The sequence below is a fragment of the Oncorhynchus mykiss genome, chromosome 1, assembly GCF_013265735.2.
Source record: "Oncorhynchus mykiss isolate Arlee chromosome 1, USDA_OmykA_1.1, whole genome shotgun sequence".
Lineage (NCBI taxonomy): Eukaryota > Metazoa > Chordata > Actinopteri > Salmoniformes > Salmonidae > Oncorhynchus > Oncorhynchus mykiss.
This window is the reverse complement of record NC_048565.1, coordinates 2379703-2401977: the sequence shown is the minus strand read 5'-3', so window position 1 is coordinate 2401977 and position 22275 is coordinate 2379703. Positions and strand designations below refer to the sequence as shown.

General features: G+C 45.8%; 1 protein-coding gene across 6 annotated transcripts in view; it reads left to right on the top strand.

Annotated features, from left to right (window-relative positions):
• The first annotated feature begins 14672 nt into the window (after positions 1 to 14672).
• tp63 (tumor protein p63) overlaps positions 14673 to 22275 on the top strand; it is a 128075-nt gene continuing 120472 nt past the window's right edge. For all 6 annotated transcript variants that reach the window (XR_005052171.1, XM_036980419.1, XM_036980330.1 and 3 more), the window contains exon 1: positions 14673 to 14915. Coding sequence is in view for 5 of the 6 variants with exons in the window: in XM_036980419.1 (XP_036836314.1) it covers positions 14860 to 14915 (56 nt within the window). In the remaining variant the exon portion in view is untranslated. The remainder of the gene's footprint in view (positions 14916 to 22275) is intronic.

The following is a 22275-nucleotide window of genomic DNA, read 5'->3' as shown; positions in this document are numbered from 1 at the left end:
TTGGTACTGTCCATATGTAGCTTGTTTTTGTACTGTTCATATGTAGCTTGTTTTGGTACTGTCCATATGTAGCTTGTTTTGGGTACTGTCCATATGTAGCTTGTTTTGGTACTGTCCATATGTAGCTTGTTTTGGTGCTGTTCATATGTAGCTTGTTTTGGTACTGTCCATATGTAGCTTGTTTTGGTACTGTCCATATGTAGCTTGTTTTGGTACTGTCCATATGTAGCTTGTTTTGGTACTGTCCATATGTAGCTTGTTTTGGTACTGCCCATATGTAGCTTGTTTTGGTACTGTCCATATGTAGCTTGTTTTGGTACTGTTCATATGTAGCTTGTTTTGGTACTGTTCATATGTAGCTTGTTTTGGTACTGTCCATATGTAGCTTGTTTTGGTACTGTCCATATGTAGCTTGTTTTGGTACTGTCCATATGTAGCTTGTTTTGGTGCTGTTCATATGTAGCTTGTTTTGGTACTGTCCATATGTAGCTTGTTTTGGTACTGTCCATATGTAGCTTGTTTTGGTACTGTCCATATGTAGCTTGTTTTGGTACTGCCCATATGTAGCTTGTTTTGGTACTGTCCATATGTAGCTTGTTTTGGTACTGTTCATATGTAGCTTGTTTTGGTACTGTTCATATGTAGCTTGTTTTGGTACTGTCCATATGTAGCTTGTTTTGGTACTGTTCATATGTAGCTTGTTTTGGTACTGTTCATATGTAGCTTGTTTTGGTACTGTCCATATGTAGCTTGTTTTGGTACTGTTCATATGTAGCTTGTTTTTGGTCGCAGGTCCAGGAATGGCTAAAGAAGTGCAACATTTACTTTGAGCCAACTCTGCAGATAGCACTACTGGGTGATCAGAAAAGTCATACTCAAATGATCAACAATATAATAATACATTTAGCAAAAAAATAGCTTGGTAGGTGACCACTTCCTGTTGGCAGGTCTCTCTAGGTGACCACTTCTTGTTGGCAGGTCTCTCTAGGTGACCACTTCTTGTTGGCAGGTCTCTCTAGGTGACCACTTCTTGTTGGCAGGTCTCTCTAGGTGACCACTTCCTGTTGGCAGGTCTCTGTAGGTGACAACTTCCTGTTGGCAGGTCTCTATAGGTGACCAGGGGATTCTCTGTACAACATGTAACACCTAACCTCCTTCCTGTTGTCAGGTCTCTCTAGGTGACCATTTCCTGTTGGCAGGTCTCTCTAGGTGGCCACTTCCTGTTGGCAGGTCTATACAGGTGACCACTTCCTGTTGGCAGGTCTCTATAGTTGACCACTTCCTGTTGGCAGGTCTCTATAGGTGACGAGGGGATTCTCTCTACAACATGTAACACATAACATCCTTCCTCTCGGCAGGTCTCTCTAGGTGACCACTTCCTGTTTATAGGTCTCTACAGGTGACCACTTCCTGTTGTCAGGTCTCTCTAGGTGGCCACTTCCTGTTGGCAGGTCTATACAGGTGACCACTTCCTGTTGGCAGGTCTCTATAGGTGACCACTTCCTGTTGGCAGGTCTCTATAGGTGACCACTTCCTGTTTATAGGTCTCTATAGGTGACCACTTCCTGTTGGCAGGTCTCTATCGTTGACCATGGGATTCTCTCTACAACATGTAACTCTTAACCTCCTTCCTGTTGGCAGGTCTCTCTAGGTGACCACTTCCTGTTTATAGGTCTCTACAGGTGACCACTTCCTGTTGTCAGGTCTCTCTAGGTGGCCACTTCCTGTTGGCAGGTCTATACAGGTGACCACTTCCTGTTGGCAGGTCTCTATAGGTGACCACTTCCTGTTGGCAGGTCTCTATAGGTGACTACTTCCTGTTGCCAGGTCTCTATAGGTGACCACTTCCTGTTTATAGGTCTCTATAGGTGACCACTTCCTGTTGCCAGGTCTCTATCGTTGACCATGGGATTCTCTCTACAACATGTAACTCTTAACCTCCTTCCTGTTGGCAGGTCTCTATCGGTGACCAGGGGATTCTCTCTACCACATTTAAAAGCCTCCATGGAGCTCATGGAGCCATGAAGCCTATTTTGGTCGTTCACAATATCGGCCGTACGGATGTGGAATGTGAGTGGAGGTAGCCAGCCGTGCCCAACCAGGTGGAGTCAGTGGAGGACCTGTACCTGGCTGAAGACTAGCCAGCTGTGCCCAACCAGGTGCGGGTCAGTGGAGGACCTGTACCTGGCTGAAGACTAGCCAGCCGTGCCCAACCAGGTGCGGGTCAGTGGAGGACCTGTACCTGGCTGAAGACTAGCCAGCCGTGCCCAACCAGGTGCGGGTCAGTGGAGGACCTGTATCCGGCTGAAGACTAGCCAGCCGTGCCCAACCAGGTGGAGTCAGTGGAGGACCTGTACCTGGCTGAAGACTAGCCAGCCGTGCCCAACCAGGTGGAGTCAGTGGAGGACCTGTACCTGGCTAAAGACTAGCCAGCCGTGCCCAACCAGGTGCGGGTCAGTGGAGGACCTGTACCTGGCTGAAAACTAGCCAGCCGTGCCCAACCAGGTGCGGGTCAGTGGAGGACCTGTACCTGGCTGAAGACTAGCCAGCCGTGCCCAACCAGGTGCGGGTCAGTGGAGGACCTGTACCTGGCTGAAGACTAGCCAGCCGTGCCCAACCAGGTGGAGTCAGTGGAGGACCTGTACCTGGCTGAAGACTAGCCAGCTGTGCCCAACCAGGTGGAGTCAGTGGAGGACCTGTATCCGGCTGAAGACTAGCCAGCTGTGCCCAACCAGGTGGAGTCAGTGGAGGACCTGTACCTGGCTGAAGACTAGCCAGCCGTGCCCAACCAGGTGGAGTCAGTGGAGGACCTGTATCCGGCTGAAGACTAGCCAGCCGTGCCCAACCAGGTGCGGGTCAGTGGAGGACCTGTACCTGGCTGAAGACTAGCCAGCCGTGCCCAACCAGGTGGAGTCAGTGGAGGACCTGTATCCGGCTGAAGACTAGCCAGCCGTGCCCAACCAGGTGCGGGTCAGTGGAGGACCTGTATCCGGCTGAAGACTAGCCAGCCATGCCCAACCAGGTGCGGGTCAGTGGAGGACCTGTACCTGGCTGAAGACTAGCCAGCCGTGCCCAACCAGGTGGAGTCAGTGGAGGACCTGTATCCGGCTGAAGACTAGCCAGCCGTGCCCAACCAGGTGGAGTCAGTGGAGGACCTGTACCTGGCTGAAGACTAGCCAGCCGTGCCCAACCAGGTGGAGTCAGTGGAGGACCTGTATCCGGCTGAAGACTAGCCAGACGTGCCCAACCAGGTGGAGTCAGTGGAGGACCTGTACCTGGCTGAAGACTAGCCAGCCGTGCCCAACCAGGTGGAGTCAGTGGAGGACCTGTAACTGGCTGAAGACTAGCCAGCCGTGCCCAACCAGGTGGAGTCAGTGGAGGACCTGTACCTGGCTGAAGACTAGCCAGCCGTGCCCAACCAGGTGCGGGTCAGTGGAGGACCTGTACCTGGCTGAAGACTAGCCAGCCGTGCCCAACCAGGTGCGGGTCAGTGGAGGACCTGTATCCGGCTGAAGACTAGCCAGCCGTGCCCAACCAGGTGGAGTCAGTGGAGGACCTGTACCTGGCTGAAGACTAGCCAGCCGTGCCCAACCAGGTGCAGTCAGCTGAAGACTACAACCCCTCGGTCCCGAGAGCTCACAGAGGATCTAGTAGCTAAGGAACCGTATCTGGTTCAGTGGAATTACATGTCTGCTTGAACCTTGAGCAGCTACCCTTCCTGGCAGTACCATACATTGTTAAAACAAGGGCACATGGGGCATGCAGGCTTCCTGGTTGGCATGGTGCTTGCTGTCTGTGGAGCAGCAGGAGCAGCTGTACATAGTCCATATGTAAATAGCCCACCCAATCTATCTACCTCATCCCCATACTGTTTTTGTTTTATTTACATTTCTGCTCTTTTGCACACCAGTATCTCTACTTGCACATCATCATCTGCTCCTCTATCACTCCAGTGTTAATCTGCTAAATTGTAATTATTCCCTCCTATGGTCTATTTATTGCCTTCCTCCTCATGCCTTTTGCACACACTGTATATAGACTTCATTTTTTTCTACTTAGCCATTGATTTGTTTATTGGCTTGTTTATTGTTTACTCCATGTGTAACTATGTGTTGTTGTCTGTGTCACACTGCTTTGCTTTATCTTGGCCAGGTCACAGTTGCAAATGAGAACTTGTTCTCAACTAGCCTACCTGGTTAAATAAAGGTGAAATAAAACATCTAAAAAATGAGGCTATAGGGCAGGCAACAGTTGGACAGCGCACCAACCTCAACTGGAATGCCATGAGGAGAGAGAGGTTGACGGACAGCAATGATGGAACAGTGGTTAGGACCAAGCCTGTTACAGTGGTTAGGACCAAGCCTGTTACAGTGGTTAGGACCAAGCCTGTTACAGTGGTTAGGACCAAGCCTGTTACAGTGGTTAGGACCAAGCTTGTTACAGTAGTTAGGACGAAGCCTGTTACAGTAGTTATGACCAAGCCTGTTACAGTAGTTATGACCAAGCTTGTTACAGTAGTTAGGACCAAGCCTGTTACAGTAGTTATGACCAAGCTTGTTACAGTAGTTAGGACCAAGCTTGTTACAGTAGTTATGACCAAGCCTGTTACAGTAGTTATGACCAAGCTTGTTACAGTAGTTATGACCAAGCTTGTTACAGTGGTTATGACCAAGCCTGTTACAGTAGTTAGGACCAAGCCTGTTACAGTAGTTTGGACCAAGCCTGTTACAGTGGTTAGGACCAAGCCTGTTACAGTGGTTAGGACCAAGCCTGTTACAGTGGTTAGGACCAAGCCTGTTACATTGGTTAGGACCAAGCCTGTTACAGTGGTTAGGACCAAGTCTGTTACAGTAGTTATGACCAAGCTTGTTACAGTAGTTAGGACCAAGCCTGTTACAGTGGTTAGGACCAAGCTTGTTACAGTGGTTAGGACCAAGCCTGTTACAGTAGTTATGACCAAGCCTGTTACAGTGGTTAGGACCAAGCCTGTTACAGTAGTTAGGACCAAGCCTGTTACAGTGGTTAGGACCAAGCCTGTTACAGTAGTTAGGACCAAGCCTGTTACAGTGGTTAGGACCAAGCCTGTTACAGTGGCTAGGACCAAGCCTCTTACAGTAGTTAGGACCAAGCCTGTTACAGTGGTTACGACCAAGCTTGTTACAGTAGTTAGGACCAAGCCTGTTACAGTAGTTATGACCAAGCCTGTTACAGTAGTTATGACCAAGCTTGTTACAGTAGTTAGGACCAAGCCTGTTACAGTGGTTAGGACCCAGCCTGTTACAGTGGTTAGGACCAAGCCTGTTACAGTGGTTAGGACCCAGCCTGTTACAGTAGTTAGGACCAAGCCTGTTACAGTGGTTAGGACCAAGCCTGTTAAAGTGGTTAGGACCCAGCCTGTTACAGTAGTTATGACCAAGCCTGTTACAGTGGTTAGGACCAAGCCTGTTACAGTGGTTAGGACCAAGTCTGTTACAGTAGTTAGGACCAAGCCTGTTACAGTGGTTAGGACCAAGCCTGTTACAGTAGTTAGGACCAAGCTTGTTACAGTAGTTATGACCAAGCTTGTTACAGTAGTTATGACCAAGCCTGTTACAGTAGTTAGGACCAAGCCTGTTACAGTGGTTAGGACCAAGCCTGTTATAGTGGTTAGGACCAAGCCTGTTACAGTAGTTATGACCAAGCTTGTTACAGTGGTTAGGACCAAGTCTGTTACAGTAGTTATGACCAAGCTTGTTACAGTAGTTAGGACCAAGCCTGTTACAGTGGTTAGGACCAAGCTTGTTACAGTGGTTAGGACCAAGCCTGTTACAGTAGTTATGACCAAGCCTGTTACAGTGGTTAGGACCAAGCCTGTTACAGTAGTTAGGACCCAGCCTGTTACAGTGGTTAGGACCAAGCCTGTTACAGTGGCTAGGACCAAGCCTCTTACAGTAGTTAGGACCAAGCCTGTTACAGTGGTTAGGACCAAGCTTGTTACAGTAGTTAGGACCAAGCCTGTTACAGTAGTTATGACCAAGCCTGTTACAGTAGTTATGACCAAGCTTGTTACAGTAGTTAGGACCAAGCCTGTTACAGTAGTTAGGACCAAGCCTGTTACAGTGGTTAGGACCAAGCCTGTTACAGTGGTTAGGACCAAGCCTGTTACAGTGGTTAGGACCAAGCCTGTTACAGTGGTTAGGACCAAGCTTGTTACACTAGTTAGGACCAAGCCTGTTACAGTAGTTAGGACCAAGCCTGTTACAGTAGTTATGACCAAGCTTGTTACAGTAGTTAGAACCAAGCCTGTTACAGTGGTTAGGACAAGGCCTGTTACAGTGGTTAGTACCAAGCCTGTTACAGTTGTTAGGACCAAGCCTGTTACAGTAGTTAGGACCAAGCCTGTTACAGTGGTTAGGACCAAGCCTGTTACAGTGGTTAGGACCAATCCTGTTACAGTGGTTAGGACCATGTTACAGTGGTTAGGACCAAGCCTGTTACAGTGGTTAGGGCCAAGCCTGTTACAGTAGTTAGGACCAAGCCTGTTACAGTGGTTAGGACCAAGCCTGTTACAGTGGTTAGGACCAAGCCTGTTACAGTGGTTAGGACCAAGCCTGTTACAGTGGTTATGACCAAGCCTGTTACAGTGGTTAGGACCAAGCCTGTTACAGTGGTTAGGACAAAGCTTGTTACACTAGTTAGGACCAAGCCTGTTACAGTAGTTAGGACCAAGCCTGTTACAGTAGTTATGACCAAGCTTGTTATAGTAGTTAGAACCAAGCCTGTTACAGTGGTTAGGACAAGGCCTGTTACAGTGGTTAGTACCAAGCCTGTTACAGTTGTTAGGACCAAGCCTGTTACAGTAGTTAGGACCAAGCCTGTTACAGTGGTTAGGACCAAGCCTGTTACAGTGGTTAGGACCAATCCTGTTACAGTGGTTAGGACCATGTTACAGTGGTTAGGACCAAGCCTGTTACAGTGGTTAGGACCAAGTCTGTTACAGTAGTTATGACCAAGCTTGTTACAGTAGTTAGGACCAAGCCTGTTACAGTGGTTAGGACCAAGCCTGTTACAGTAGTTATGACCAAGCCTGTTACAGTGGTTAGGACCAAGCCTGTTACAGTAGTTAGGACCAAGCCTGTTACAGTGGTTAGGACCAAGCCTGTTACAGTAGTTAGGACCAAGCCTGTTACAGTGGTTAGGACCAAGCCTGTTACAGTGGCTAGGACCAAGCCTCTTACAGTAGTTAGGACCAAGCCTGTTACAGTGGTTAGGACCAAGCTTGTTACAGTAGTTAGGACCAAGCCTGTTACAGTAGTTATGACCAAGCCTGTTACAGTAGTTATGACCAAGCTTGTTACAGTAGTTAGGACCAAGCCTGTTACAGTAGTTAGGACCAAGCCTGTTACAGTGGTTAGGACCAAGCCTGTTACAGTGGTTAGGACCAAGCCTGTTACAGTGGTTAGGACCAAGCCTGTTACAGTGGTTAGGACCAAGCTTGTTACACTAGTTAGGACCAAGCCTGTTACAGTAGTTAGGACCAAGCCTGTTACAGTAGTTATGACCAAGCTTGTTACAGTAGTTAGAACCAAGCCTGTTACAGTGGTTAGGACAAGGCCTGTTACAGTGGTTAGTACCAAGCCTGTTACAGTGGTTAGGACCAATCCTGTTACAGTGGTTAGGACCATGTTACAGTGGTTAGGACCAAGCCTGTTACAGTGGTTAGGGCCAAGCCTGTTACAGTGGTTAGGACCAAGCCTGTTACAGTGGTTAGGACCAAGCCTGTTACAGTAGTTAGGACCAAGCCTGTTACAGTGGTTAGGACCAAGCCTGTTACAGTGGCTAGGACCAAGCCTCTTACAGTAGTTAGGACCAAGCCTGCTACAGTGGTTAGGACCAAGCTTGTTACAGTAGTTAGGACCAAGCCTGTTACAGTAGGTATGACCAAGCCTGTTACAGTAGTTATGACCAAGCTTGTTACAGTAGTTAGAACCAAGCCTGTTACAGTAGTTAGGACCAAGCCTGTTACAGTGGTTAGGACCAAGCCTGTTACAGTGGTTAGGACCAAGCCTGTTACAGTGGTTAGGACCAAGCCTGTTACAGTGGTTAGGACCAAGCTTGTTACACTCGTTAGGACCAAGCCTGTTACAGTAGTTAGGACCAAGCCTGTTACAGTAGTTATGACCAAGCTTGTTACAGTAGTTAGAACCAAGCCTGTTACAGTGGTTAGGACAAGGCCTGTTACAGTGGTTAGTACCAAGCCTGTTACAGTTGTTAGGACCAAGCCTGTTACAGTAGTTAGGACCAAGCCTGTTACAGTGGTTAGGACCAAGCCTGTTACAGTGGTTAGGACCAATCCTGTTACAGTGGTTAGGACCATGTTACAGTGGTTAGGACCAAGCCTGTTACAGTGGTTAGGGCCAAGCCTGTTACAGTGGTTAGGACCAAGCCTGTTACAGTGGTTAGGACCAAGCCTGTTACAGTGGTTAGGACCAAGCCTGTTACAGTGGTTAGGACCAAGCCTGTTACAGTGGTTATGACCAAGCCTGTTACAGTGGTTAGGACCAAGCCTGTTACAGTGGTTAGGACAAAGCTTGTTACACTAGTTAGGACCAAGCCTGTTACAGTAGTTAGGACCAAGCCTGTTACAGTAGTTATGACCAAGCTTGTTATAGTAGTTAGAACCAAGCCTGTTACAGTGGTTAGGACAAGGCCTGTTACAGTGGTTAGTACCAAGCCTGTTACAGTTGTTAGGACCAAGCCTGTTACAGTAGTTAGGACCAAGCCTGTTACAGTGGTTAGGACCAAGCCTGTTACAGTGGTTAGGACCAATCCTGTTACAGTGGTTAGGACCATGTTACAGTGGTTAGGACCAAGCCTGTTACAGTGGTTAGGGCCAAGCCTGTTACAGTGGTTAGGACCAAGCCTGTTACAGTGGTTAGGACCCAGCCTGTTACAGTGGTTGGACCAAGCCTGTTACAGTGGTTAGGACCAAGCCTGTCACAGTGGTTAGGACCAAGCCTGTTACAGTAGTTTGGACCAAGCCTGTTACAGTGGTTAGGACCAAGCCTGTTACAGTGGTTAGGACCAAGCCTGTTACAGTGGTTAGGACCAAGCCTGTTACAGTGGTTAGGACCAAGCCTGTTACAGTGGTTAGGACCAAGCCTGTTACATTGGTTAGGACCAAGCCTGTTACAGTGGTTAGGACCAAGTCTGTTACAGTAGTTATGACCAAGCTTGTTACAGTAGTTAGGACCAAGCCTGTTACAAAGGTTAGGACCAAGCTTGTTACAGTGGTTAGGACCAAGCCTGTTACAGTAGTTATGACCAAGCCTGTTACAGTGGTTAGGACCAAGCCTGTTACAGTAGTTAGGACCAAGCCTGTTACAGTGGTTAGGACCAAGCCTGTTACAGTGGCTAGGACCAAGCCTCTTACAGTAGTTAGGACCAAGCCTGTTACAGTGGTTAGGACCAAGCTTGTTACAGTAGTTAGGACCAAGCCTGTTACAGTAGTTATGACCAAGCCTGTTACAGTAGTTATGACCAAGCTTGTTACAGTAGTTAGGACCAAGCCTGTTACAGTAGTTAGGACCAAGCCTGTTACAGTGGTTAGGACCAAGCCTGTTACACTAGTTAGGACCAAGCCTGTTACAGTGGTTAGGACCAAGCCTGTTACAGTGGTTAGGACCAAGCCTGTTACAGTGGTTAGGACCAAGCTTGTTACACTAGTTAGGACCAAGCCTGTTACAGTAGTTAGGACCAAGCCTGTTACAGTAGTTATGACCAAGCTTGTTACAGTAGTTAGAACCAAGCCTGTTACAGTGGTTAGGACAAGGCCTGTTACAGTGGTTAGTACCAAGCCTGTTACAGTTGTTAGGACCAAGCCTGTTACAGTAGTTAGGACCAAGCCTGTTACAGTGGTTAGGACCAAGCCTGTTACAGTGGTTAGGACCAAGCCTGTTACAGTGGTTAGGGCCAAGCCTGTTACAGTGGTTAGGACCAAGCCTGTTACAGTGGTTAGGACCAAGCCTGTTACAGTGGTTAGGACCAAGCCTGTTACAGTGGTTATGACCAAGCCTGTTACAGTGGTTAGGACCCAGCCTGTTACAGTGGTTAGGACCCAGCCTGTTACAGTGGTTAGGACCCAGCCTGTTACAGTGGTTAGGACCAAGCCTGTTACAGTAGTTAGGACCAAGCCTGTTACAGTGGTTAGGACCAAGCCTGTTACAGTGGTTATGACCAAGCCTGTTACAGTGGTTAGGACCCAGCCTGTTACAGTAGTTAGGACCAAGCCTGTTACAGTGGTTAGGACCAAGCCTGTTACAGTGGTTATGACCAAGCCGGTTACAGTGGTTAGGACCAAGCCTGTTACAGTAGTTAGGACCAAGCCTGTTACAGTGGTTAGGACCAAGCCTGTTACAGTAGTTAGGACCAAGCCTGTTACAGTGGTTAGGACCAAGCCTGTTACAGTGGTTATGACCAAGCCGGTTACAGTGGTTAGGACCAAGCCTGTTACAGTGGTTAGGACCCAGCCTGTTACAGTGGTTAGGACCCAGCCTGTTACAGTGGTTAGGACCCAGCCTGTTACAGTGGTTAGGACCAAGCCTGTTACAGTAGTTAGGACCCAGCCTGTTACAGTAGTTAGGACCAAGCCGGTTACAGTGGTTAGGACCAAGCCTGTTACAGTGGTTAGGACCAAGCCTGTTACAGTAGTTAGGACCCAGCCTGTTACAGTGGTTAGGACCCAGCCTGTTACAGTGGTTAGGACCCAGCCTTTTACAGTAGTTAGGACCCAGCCTGTTACAGTGGTTAGGACCAAGCCTGTTACTCCATCGCTGCTAAAAAAAACAGGGTCCTCAGATCACAGTCGTTCGATGTGGTGTTTTCTGTAAAGTGGTGCACAGATATGGCAACAGGGATGGATGTTGCAGGCGTCAGGGCTTTGGGTCATGGGGCCTGGGATTCTAGGTGCCTCACCGGATGGTCTGGTGGGCACCACAGCAGTGGTGGGTGTCAATTGTCCCTTTGGTGCAAGGGACCTTACCACTGAAGAGGCAGTGAAACCGAAGGATTTCTATATCAAGGAAGCTTCTGTGAAGACCATCCTTACTGGCATCAGAAGCACCAGACCATCAACAAACAGTAGAGATTTGACTTCAGATTCTAGTAGGGTGAGGCCGGGTGCTGCAGACTGTTCTATGCCCTCGCCAATTCATTGATATATATATATATATATATATATATATATATATATACATATATATATATTGAAGAGAGTGGGGCTCAAGCTGCTTCCCTGTCTCACCCCACAGCGCTGTGGAAAGAAATGTGTGTGTTTTTGCCACTTTTAACCGCACACTTGTTTGTGTACATGGATTTACATGATTTACATTTATAATGTCGTATGTTTTTCCCCAACATTCCCCAATGTATATAGCAGACCCTTTGATTTGTTTGTTTGTCAATAAGGGTGTGAGACAATTTGACATTTGCTCAGTACATTGTTTTCACTGAGGAAATGTACTAGTCTAGTCTGCAGTTAATGATAATGCAGAGGATTTTCTCAAGGTTGATGCATGTTATTGGGGTCAAATTTTTCTCTACTTTTGTGGATTGGGGAGGATCAGTCATCGTTCCAAATATTGGGGAAGATGACAGCGCTGAGGATGATGTTAAAGAGTTTAAGTATAACCAATTGGAATTTATGGTCTGTATATTTTATCCATTCATTTACGATACCATCATCTCTCTCTCTCTCTCTCTCTCTCTCTCTCTCCCTCTCCCTCTCTGTCTCCCTCTCTCTCTCTCTCTCTCTCTTTTTATTAGACAGACAACAGTCCATATCAACCACAGGGCTAGTGTTCCCTGGATACACCAGATCTATTTATTATCTCCCCCCTCTGTGACCCTGCCCTTTATTTTAGCCTGCTGATTCACTCTCCATTCATCTCCTAAAACCGCAAAACGCCTCTTGGTTTACAGCCTCGTACTATGTGGGTGAGAGGGAGAGAGAGACTGATAGTGAGAAGATAGTGTATTGGTGTTTTGGTGTTGGACTAAAAGCAACATTTTTATGTTAGATTAGACTAGTGTAAAGGCTTTTCTGGTATAACTTCTAATCTGTCTGTCTGTCTGGCCTCGCTTTGTTTCTATGGTCCCAGATAATACACTGATGGGGGACACCAAGATAATACACTGATGGGGGACACCAAGATAATACACTGATGGGGGACACCAAGATAATACACTGACGGGGGACACCAAGATAATAAACTGATGGGGGACACCAAGATAATACACTGATGGAGGACACCAAGATAATACACTGACGGAGGACACCAAGATAATACACTGACGGAGGACACCAAGATAATACACTGACGGAGGACACCAAGATAATACACTGACGGAGGACACCAAATGGGCAGCAACAGATACTAATTGGGTAACAAAGAACATCCCAAGAGGAAGAGACTTAGGTTAACTTTGTGATGTTTACTGCTCTCTACCTCTCAGCAGCACTGTCTACTGTTACCATTACCATTTCCTTAACCATCGTCAAGACTGACATCAGATCTGTGTGTAAGCTGACAGGTTCTCTCAGTCTGACTGTGTAATCAAATCAAATCAAATGTATTTATATAGCCCATCTTACATCAGCTGATATCACAAAGTGCTGTACAGAAACCCAGCCTAAAACCCCAAACAGCAAGCAATGCAGGTGTAGAAGCACAGTGGCTAGGAAAAACTCCCTAGAAAGACCAAAACCTAGGAAGAAACCTAGAGAGGAACCAGGCTATGAGGGGTGGCAAGTCCTCTTCTGGCTGTGCCGGGTGGAGATTATAACAGAACATGGCCAAGATGTTCAAATGTTCATAAACCAGCAGGGTCAAATAATAATAAACTGAAGCAGGTAGTCCTGAGGCATAGTCCTAGGGCTCAGATCCTCCGAGAGAGAGAGAGAGAGAGAGAGAGAGAGAGAGAGAAAGAGAGAGAGGAAGAAAGAACGATGGAAAGAGAGAGAGAGAATTAGAGAGAGCATACTTAAATTCACACAGGTCACCGAATAAGACAGGAGAAATACTCCAGATATAACAGACTGACCCTAGCCCCCCGCAACATAAACTACTGCAGCATAAATACTGGAGTCTGAGACAGGAGGGGTCAGGAGACAATCACTAAATTAACTACAGACTAGATAGACTACAGACTAGATAGACTACCGACTAGATAGACTACAGGCTAGACATACTACAGGCTAGACAGACTACAGACTAGATAGACTACAGGCTAGACAGACTACAGACTAGATAGACTACAGGCTAGACATACTACAGGCTAGACAGACTACAGACTAGATAGACTACAGGCTAGACAGACTACAGACTAGATAGACTACAGGCTAGACAGACTACAGACTAGATAGACTACAGGCTAGACAGACTACAGACTAGACAGACTACATAATGGATAGACTACAGACTAGACAGACTACAGACTAGATAGACTACAGGCTAGATAGACTACAACTAGATAGACTACAGGCTAGACAGACTACAGACTAGATAGACTACAGGCTAGACAGACTACAGACTAGATAGACTACAGGGTAGATAGACTACAGGCTAGATAGACTACAGACTCGATAGACTGCAAGCTAGACATACTACAGACTAGACAGACTACAGACTAGATCGACTACAGACTAGATAGACTACAGGCTAGACAGATTACAGACTAGATAGACTACAGACTAGACAGACTACAGACTAGACAGACTACAGACTAGATAGACTACAGACTAGACAGACTACAGACTAGATAGACTACAGGCTACATAGACTACAGACTAGATAGACTACAGGCAAGACAGACTACAGACTAGATAGACTACACACTAAATAGACTACAGACTAGATAGACTACAGACTAGATAGACTACAGACTACACCATGGGCACCAGGGGTTTGTTTATGGCATCTCTACACTAGCCAGACTGATACCAGGGGATTGTTTATGACATCTGTACACTAGCCAGACTGATACCAGGGGATTGTTTATGGCATCTCTACACTAGCCAGACTGATACCAGGGGATTGTTTATGACATCTGTACACTAGCCAGACTGATACCAGGGGATTGTTTATGGCATCTCTATACTAGCCAGACTGATACCAGGGGATTGTTTATGACATCTGTACACTAGCCAGACTGATACCAGGGGGTTGTTTATGGCATCTCTACACTAGCCAGACTGATACCAGGGGATTGTTTATGGCATCTCTACACTAGCCAGACTGATACCAGGGGGTTGTTTATGGCATCGCTACACTAGCCAGACTGATACCAGGCACAGTGGGGCTTGCGGTGGGCAGTATAGTGAGCAGTGTGATGCAACAGACATGTCTGTCATTTAAACCTCCAGGGAATCTGGGTGGAAATGTCAGAGCAAGGCGAGGGAGCAAATGGCACAGGGATGAGCTTCAGCTTTTCAGGATAGTGGTGAGATAGGGGCTAGAGTTAGACCTAGGGAAATGGGTGAGGAGGGAGGGGTGTTGCTTGATATCTATATCCTAGCAACTGAGTGAGAGTGATACCCCTGTCCAACTGCTACCGGGGATTGGTCAGTGCGCTGGCTCAAACCACGCCTCTTCGCTGGTGAGCCGAAGAAAAAAATACCAAAAATCTAAACATCCTCCAGACGTTCTTCACTGCTGTGCACTTGACCCTCCAGGACTTTAAAACACAGTCCTGTATTTATTAATTCTTATTTATTTATCTGATTTTATTCACCTAGTCCATGTATGATCACTAATACATAGTGTTTATGTGATCTACTGACAGCTTTGAAGAGTTGACCACGAGAAGATAGAAAAATTCAGAATGAATTGTCCTTACTCCACAGCTGTGCAGTATTGCCCCGAGCTCCCCTTTCATCGGTAAGTAGCTAGCTAACAACTGGTGTGCTGTGAGTGGTGTGTTATAATAGCATTTAGCCATGTTACTGTCAAAAAACCCAGACCACTTGAACTTTACACAATGGACATACTTATTCTCCAAGGCCCTGTAATAGACTTGCGTCCTGTCCGGGGAACGTGCTTCTTTATCATGCCGGAGAAACAGGAGATCCTGCTGCCTTATGGTTGGTTCTGCCTCGGACAAGGCTGCTTTATTCTCCATGGTACTCCTCGACCATCAGCCATTTCAAAATGAAAGAAAGGAAAAAACAACCCAGTAAACCGGGAACATTCCCAGAACATTAACTAAGATTTCCAAGTTCTGTTTAGTGTTTTATCTAACATTAGGAAGATAACATCTCAAAAACATTCAAAGAATGTACATATATATATATTTATTTATTTATTTTCTTTCAGAAAATGTTTTAAATTAAATATCCTTGGAATGTTCTCCTAACGTTCACTGCAATGACGTGCACAACATCTGCAACAACCACCACAGAACGTTCCCCAAACGTTCTCATTAGGTTCCCAGAGAATATAACAACACAGTGTTTTATAGAATATATTGCCGTAACAAAAATGTAAAAACAACAGAAACGGTTCTGAGAAAACATTACGGGAACGTTCTGCCAACGTTGATGGACATGTTGTTAAAACCACCCATAACAGCAAGCAGGGAATAGTCCCACAACGCTCTCATATAGTAATACCGTTGACGTTAATGACATGATTGTTCCAATAACGTTCCCTAAACATTCTTCAGCAATCATATCGGGATTAAATTCAATTGGGTTATGAGAAAACATTAGTGGAACGCTGCGCTAACATTAATGGAGATATCACCCGAGACACCTACACAGGTATAGGATATTAATTTGACCAGTTTCTCACAGCAGGAAAAGAATCCTGCAGCAACAGGAAACGTGAGTTACTATGTGGATTAAAATGAATGGACACATATGTGTGGGTTGATAAATATTTGATAGTAAATGGAAATTACAAACATCTTTAAAACCTTTGAATACAGTACAAGTGTTCATTTCATGCAGTGAAGGAAAATTTCTCTTGCAATAGGATGGTCAATGAGCAACCAATGGTGTGTATTGATAACAACAAAGAACCTAGCAAACCTGGAACATTCCCAGAACATTAGCTAACATTCCCATTAAGTTCTAGTGAGGGCTTGAACTAATATTAGTATGATAACGTCCCACAAACATTCAAAGAATGTTTTTGATCACCAAATATTATTTTCTAAGAATAGTTTTTGAAATGAAATATCCTTGGAATGTTCTCCTAACATTCACTAAAATCTTGTTCACAACATCTGTAAAAACGCTAAGGTACTCATTAGGTTGCCAGGGAGTGTCTGGTTGCCAGGGAGTGTCTGGTTGCCAGGGAGTGTATTAATACAAGGTTCTAGTAATGTTCCTAGAACATAAGGGTATTGCTGAGTCTGCTGAGTCTGCTGAGTCTGCTGAGTCTGCTGAGTCTACTGAGTCTGCTGAGTCTGCTGAGTCTGCTGAGTCTGCTGAGTCTGCTGTGTCTGCTGAGTCTGCTGAGTCTGCTGAGTCTGCTGAGTCTGCTGTGTCTGCTGAGTCTGCTGAGTCTGCTGAGTCTGCTGAGTCTGCTGTGCCACCAAGATCCTACAGTTTCTAGTGGATTTTCCCTTTGTACTGAAATCCTGAATTCAATTATAGTCCAAACTATGGCTGTGTGTTTTCGGTACATTATGCACATCCATATACACTTCACCGCAATCTGCCAGCCAATCATTTAACATGATGTCAAGTCTGTAGGGAAAATAAAAGTCCGAACAGCACAACTTACCAGGATATAAAGAAGATTGGTAGAGTAAGACATAGTAGAGGATAGTTATTTTTCTAGATGTAGTTATCCTCTCTTTTTAAAAGACAAAGAACCCAACCTGATAGTCAGAGGGAAGGTATAAACAGATGTATTTTTGTGTTAGTCATATACCAGGGATACCACTCCAAAGCTCCCCGGTTTCGCTTGTGACTTCCAACAAAATATGGTAAAACTATGTTTGTCAAATATATGTCTAATAAATTGTCATATAATTCCAAATAATTGCCAAAAAGTTCCTCAACAGTAAGACAACACTACCACATGAAGAAAAGACCTCTGTGGACTGTTCTTAACTTCATTTGAACATAGGAATAACCTTCTAAGGACAGTGAGGGAATGTTTTCTGCACCCTAATACAAATATTATCTGAATGTCAATACAACTGGAGAGTTTTAGTGTTTTGGGAACTTATCTCCTGTCATATCTACACAATGTCCCCACAATCTAAATAAATGTTTTAAGAACTTTTAAAGAACATACAAAAATGTGTTTTGGGAATTTTCTTGTAACAACAATGTTTTTTCACACAAAAATAAGTATTGGATAATCAGCTGCACATATTCTGAGAACCTGACATTCTGAGAACCTGACATTCTGACATTCTGAGAACCTGACATTCTGAGAACCTGACATTCTGACATTCTGAGAACCTGACATTCTGACATTCTGAGAACCTGACATTCTGACATTCTGAGAACCTGACATTCTGAGAACCTGACATTCTGAGAACCTGACATTCTGCCATTCTGAGAACCTTAACAGAACAGACTAAATGTGTTCTGGGAACATTCTTGAAATGTCAGAAAAATGTTTTATACAAACATTTTATAATCATCAGCACAACTGGACAGTTTGTTTGTGTTATGAGAACATTTGACGCAACCTAACAAATGTTCCGGGAATTTTCACAGAAGTAATTTTGGTTTGCTGGGAAGGCTCTCTGGTATCAGAGTTGAATGACCGGCTCAATGTAAGCATGAAACACAGGCTACTAGTAGTCCATATAGTAGTATTATGTTATGGCAATATGGTAACTCTCTATCTTGGCATTGTGGTCCTTTGCGCATTTTCACTGTAGCCAACCTTCTTCCATTTGAAACATTTCTAGATAATGGAGAACGAAAGCAGATTGCTTCTGGCTTAGGGTGATTTCATGGGTCTCAGCCTCTCTGTAGCTGGGTCAGACAGAGATGGTTGGTCGACCAGGAAGAGAATGTCTGTAAGGTGATTTCATGGGTCTCAGCCTCTCTGTAGCTGGGTCAGTCAGAGATGGTTGGTCGACCAGGAAGAGAAGGTCTGTAAGGTGATTTCATGGGTCTCAGCCTCTCTGTAGCTGGGTCAGTCAGAGATGGTTGGTCGACCATGGTCTGTAGGTGTACTTATCCACTGTAGAGAACTGTCTGGCAGTTATTAATGGAAAGAGGGGAACAAAAGTAAAACTGGTGAAACCCCTGTGGGTTGTCAGACCAGACCACGGATAGTGGGTCTGTTGTGGGTCAGACATGGTTGGATAGTGGGTCTGTTGTGGGTCAGACCAGACCACGGATAGTGGGTCTGTTGTGGGTCAGACCAGACCACGGATAGTGGGTCTGTTGTGGGTCAGACCAGACCACGGATAGTGGGTCTGTTGCTGGGTCAGACATGGTTGGATAGTGGATCTGTTGTGGGTCAGACATGGTTGGATAGTGGGTCTGTTGTGGGTCAGACATGGTTGGATAGTGGGTCTGTTGTGGGTCAGACATGGTTGGATAGTGGGTCTGTTGCTGGGTCAGACATGGTTGGATAGTGGGTCTGTTGCTGGGTCAGACATGGTTGGATAGTGGGTCTGTTGCTGGGTCAGACATGGTTGGATAGTGGGTATGTTGCTGGGTGAGACATGGTTGGATAGTGGGTCTGTTGCTGGGTCAGACATGGTTGGATAGTGGGTCTGTTGTGGGTCAGACCAGACCACGGATAGTGGGTCTGTTGTGGGTCAGACCAGACCACGGATAGTGGGTCTGTTGTGGGTCAGACCAGACCACGGATAGTGGGTCTGTTGCTGGGTCAGACATGGTTGGATAGTGGGTCTGTTGTGGGTCAGACATGGTTGGATAGTGGGTCTGTTGTGGGTCAGACATGGTTGGATAGTGGGTCTGTTGCTGGGTCAGACATGGTTGGATTGTCCGATTAGACCAGGGATAGGGAGTCTGTTGCTGGGTCAAACGAGGGTAGGGTGTCTATAGCTGTGTCAGAGACGATTGGATTGTCCGCCGTAACCAGGGATAGGGAGTCTGTTGCCGGGTCAAACGGGTAGGGTGTCTATAGCTTGGTCAGAGACGGTTGTCCGACTAAGGTGTCTGGAGGTGCAAACAGACATTAAAACAGTTGTGTCTAGATGTTCAGCTGCCAGCCCGGTCTGATATTTATAGGTGCGGCGTTCTTATTGCAACAATGCCTCCACAGTGCAGGACAGGAGCGCCAGGCAAAGTCTGAAGTGACAGCAGAGCAGTCTAAGCAGTCACTTGAAACCTTCTGCTCCTTCACCCTTCTGTACATTTATATGGCTGTTGAGATGAAGGTGATGATGAGGAAATACGAGCTCTAGATTGATCTGAATTGATACAGTTGTATGTATGTCTGACCATAGTGGGATATCGATACTGTGGTATGTACGTCTGACCATAGTGGGATATCGATACTGTGGTATGTACGTCTGACCATAGTGGGATATCGATACTGTGGTATGTATGTCTGACCATAGTGGGATATCGATACTGTGGTATGTACGTCTGACCATAGTGGGATATTGATACTGTGGTATGTACGTCTGACCATAGTGGGATATCGATACTGTGGTATGTACGTATGACCATAGTGGGATATTGATACTATGGTATGTATGTCTGACCATAGTGGGATATCGATACTGTGGTATGTACGTCTGACCATAGTGGGATATTGATACTGTGGTATGTACGTCTGACCATAGTGGGATATCGATACTGTGGTATGTATGTCTGACCATAGTGGGATATCGATACTGTGGTATGTACGTCTGACCATAGTGGGATATTGATACTGTGGTATGTACGTCTGACCATAGTGGGATATCGATACTGTGGTATGTACGTCTGACCATAGTGGGATATCGATACTGTGGTATGTATGTCTGACCATAGTGGGATATCGATACTGTGGTATGTACGTCTGACCATAGTGGGATATCGATACTGTGGTATGTATGTCTGACCATAGTGGGATATCGATACTGTGGTATGTACGTCTGACCATAGTGGGATATTGATACTGTGGTATGTACGTCTGACCATAGTGGGATATCGATACTGTGGTATGTACGTCTGACCATAGTGGGATATCGATACTGTGGTATGTATGTCTGACCATAGTGGGATATCGATACTGTGGTATGTATGTCTGACCATAGTGGGATATCGATACTGTGGTATGTATGTCTGACCATAGTGGGATTTTCATACTGTGGTATGTATGTCTGACCATAGTGGGATATCGATACTGTGGTATGTACGTCTGACCATAGTGGGATATCGATACTGTGGTATGTATGTCTGACCATAGTGGGATATCGATACTGTGGTATGTATGTCTGACCATAGTGGGATATCGATACTGTGGTATGTATGTCTGACCATAGTGGGATTTTCATACTGTGGTATGTATGTCTGACCATAGTGGGATATCGATACTGTGGTATGTATGTCTGACCATAGTGGGATATCGATACTGTGGTATGTATGTCTGACCATAGTGGGATATCGATACTGTGGTATGTATGTCTGACCATAGTGGGATATCGATACTGTGGTATGTATGTCTGACCATAGTGGGATATCGATACTGTGGTATGTATGTCTGACCATAGTGGGATATCGATACTGTGGTATGTACGTCTGACCATAGTGGGATATCGATACTGTGGTATGTATGTCTGACCATAGTGGGATATTGTACATATTACTGGGGTTAAGTTCCACACATAAAAACAATAAAGTATATCTGATGGTTTAGAAGAGTTAGGGTTTTTGTATTTGTGTTTATATTGTTTGGAGTACTTGCTTAACTACTCCACTGATCCAAACCAACGGTCACTCTAAAAGTAGAGATATCCTTAATAGAAAATGACTCAAAAAAAGTGAAAGTCAACCAGTAAAATATCACTTGAGTTAAAAGTCTAAAAGTATTTGGTTTTAAATAAACTCAGCAAAAAAAAGAAACGTCCTCTCACTGTCAACTGCGTTTTATTTTCAGCAAACTTAACAGGTGTAAATATTTGTATGAACATAAGACTCAACAACTGAGACATAAACTGAACAAGTTCCACAGACACGTGACTAACAGAAATGGAATAATGTGTCCCTGAACAAAGGGGGGTTCAAAATCAAAAGTAACAGTCAGTATCTGGTGCCGCCACCAGCTGCATTAAGTACTGCAGTGCATCTCCTCCTCATGGACTGCACCAGATTTGCCAGTTCTTGCTGTGAGATGTTACTCCACTCTTCCAACAAGGCACCTGCAAGTTCCTGGACATTTCTGTGGGGAATGGCCCTAGCCCTCACCCTCCGATCCAACAGGTCCCAGACATCTCTGCGGGGAATGGCCCTAGCCCTCACCCTCCGATCCAACAGGTCCCAGACATTTCTGGGGGAATAGCCCAAGCCCTCACCCTCCGATCCAACAGGTCCCAGACATTTCTGGGGGGAATGGCCCAAGCCCTAGCCCTCCGAATACAACAGGTCCCAGACGTGCTCAATGAGATTGAGATCCGGGCTCGTCACTGGCCATGGCAGGACCCTGACATTCCTGTCTTGCAGGAAATCACGCACAGAACAAGTAGTATGGCTGGTGGCATTGTCATGCTGGAGGGTCATGTCAGGATGAGCCTGCAGGAAGTGTACCACATGAGGGAGGAGGATGTCTTCCCTGTAACGCACAGCGTTGAGATTGCCTGCAATGACAACAAGCTCAGTCCGATGAAGCTGTGACACACCGCCCCAAACCATGACTGACCCTCCGCCTTCAAATCGATCTCGCTCCTGTGCAGGTGTTGTTACACGTGGTCTGCCACTGCGAGGACGGTCAGCTGTCCGTCCTGTCTCCCTGTAGCGCTGTCTTAGGTGTCTCACAGTACGGACATTGCAATTTAATGCCCTGGCCACTTCTGCAGTCCTCATGCCTCCTTGCAGTATGCCTAAAGCACGTTCACACAGATGAACAAGGACCCTGGGCATCTTTCTTTTGGTGTTTTTCAGAGCCAGTAGAAAGGCCTCTTTAGTGTCCTAGGTTTCATAACTGTGACCTTAATTGCCCACTGTCTGTAAGCTGTTAAGTGTCTTAACGACCGTTCCACAGGTGTATGTTCATTAATTGTGGTTCATTGAACAAGCAGTGTTTAAACCCTTTACAATGAAGAAGTTATTTGGATTTTTATGAATTATCTTTGAAAGACAGGGTC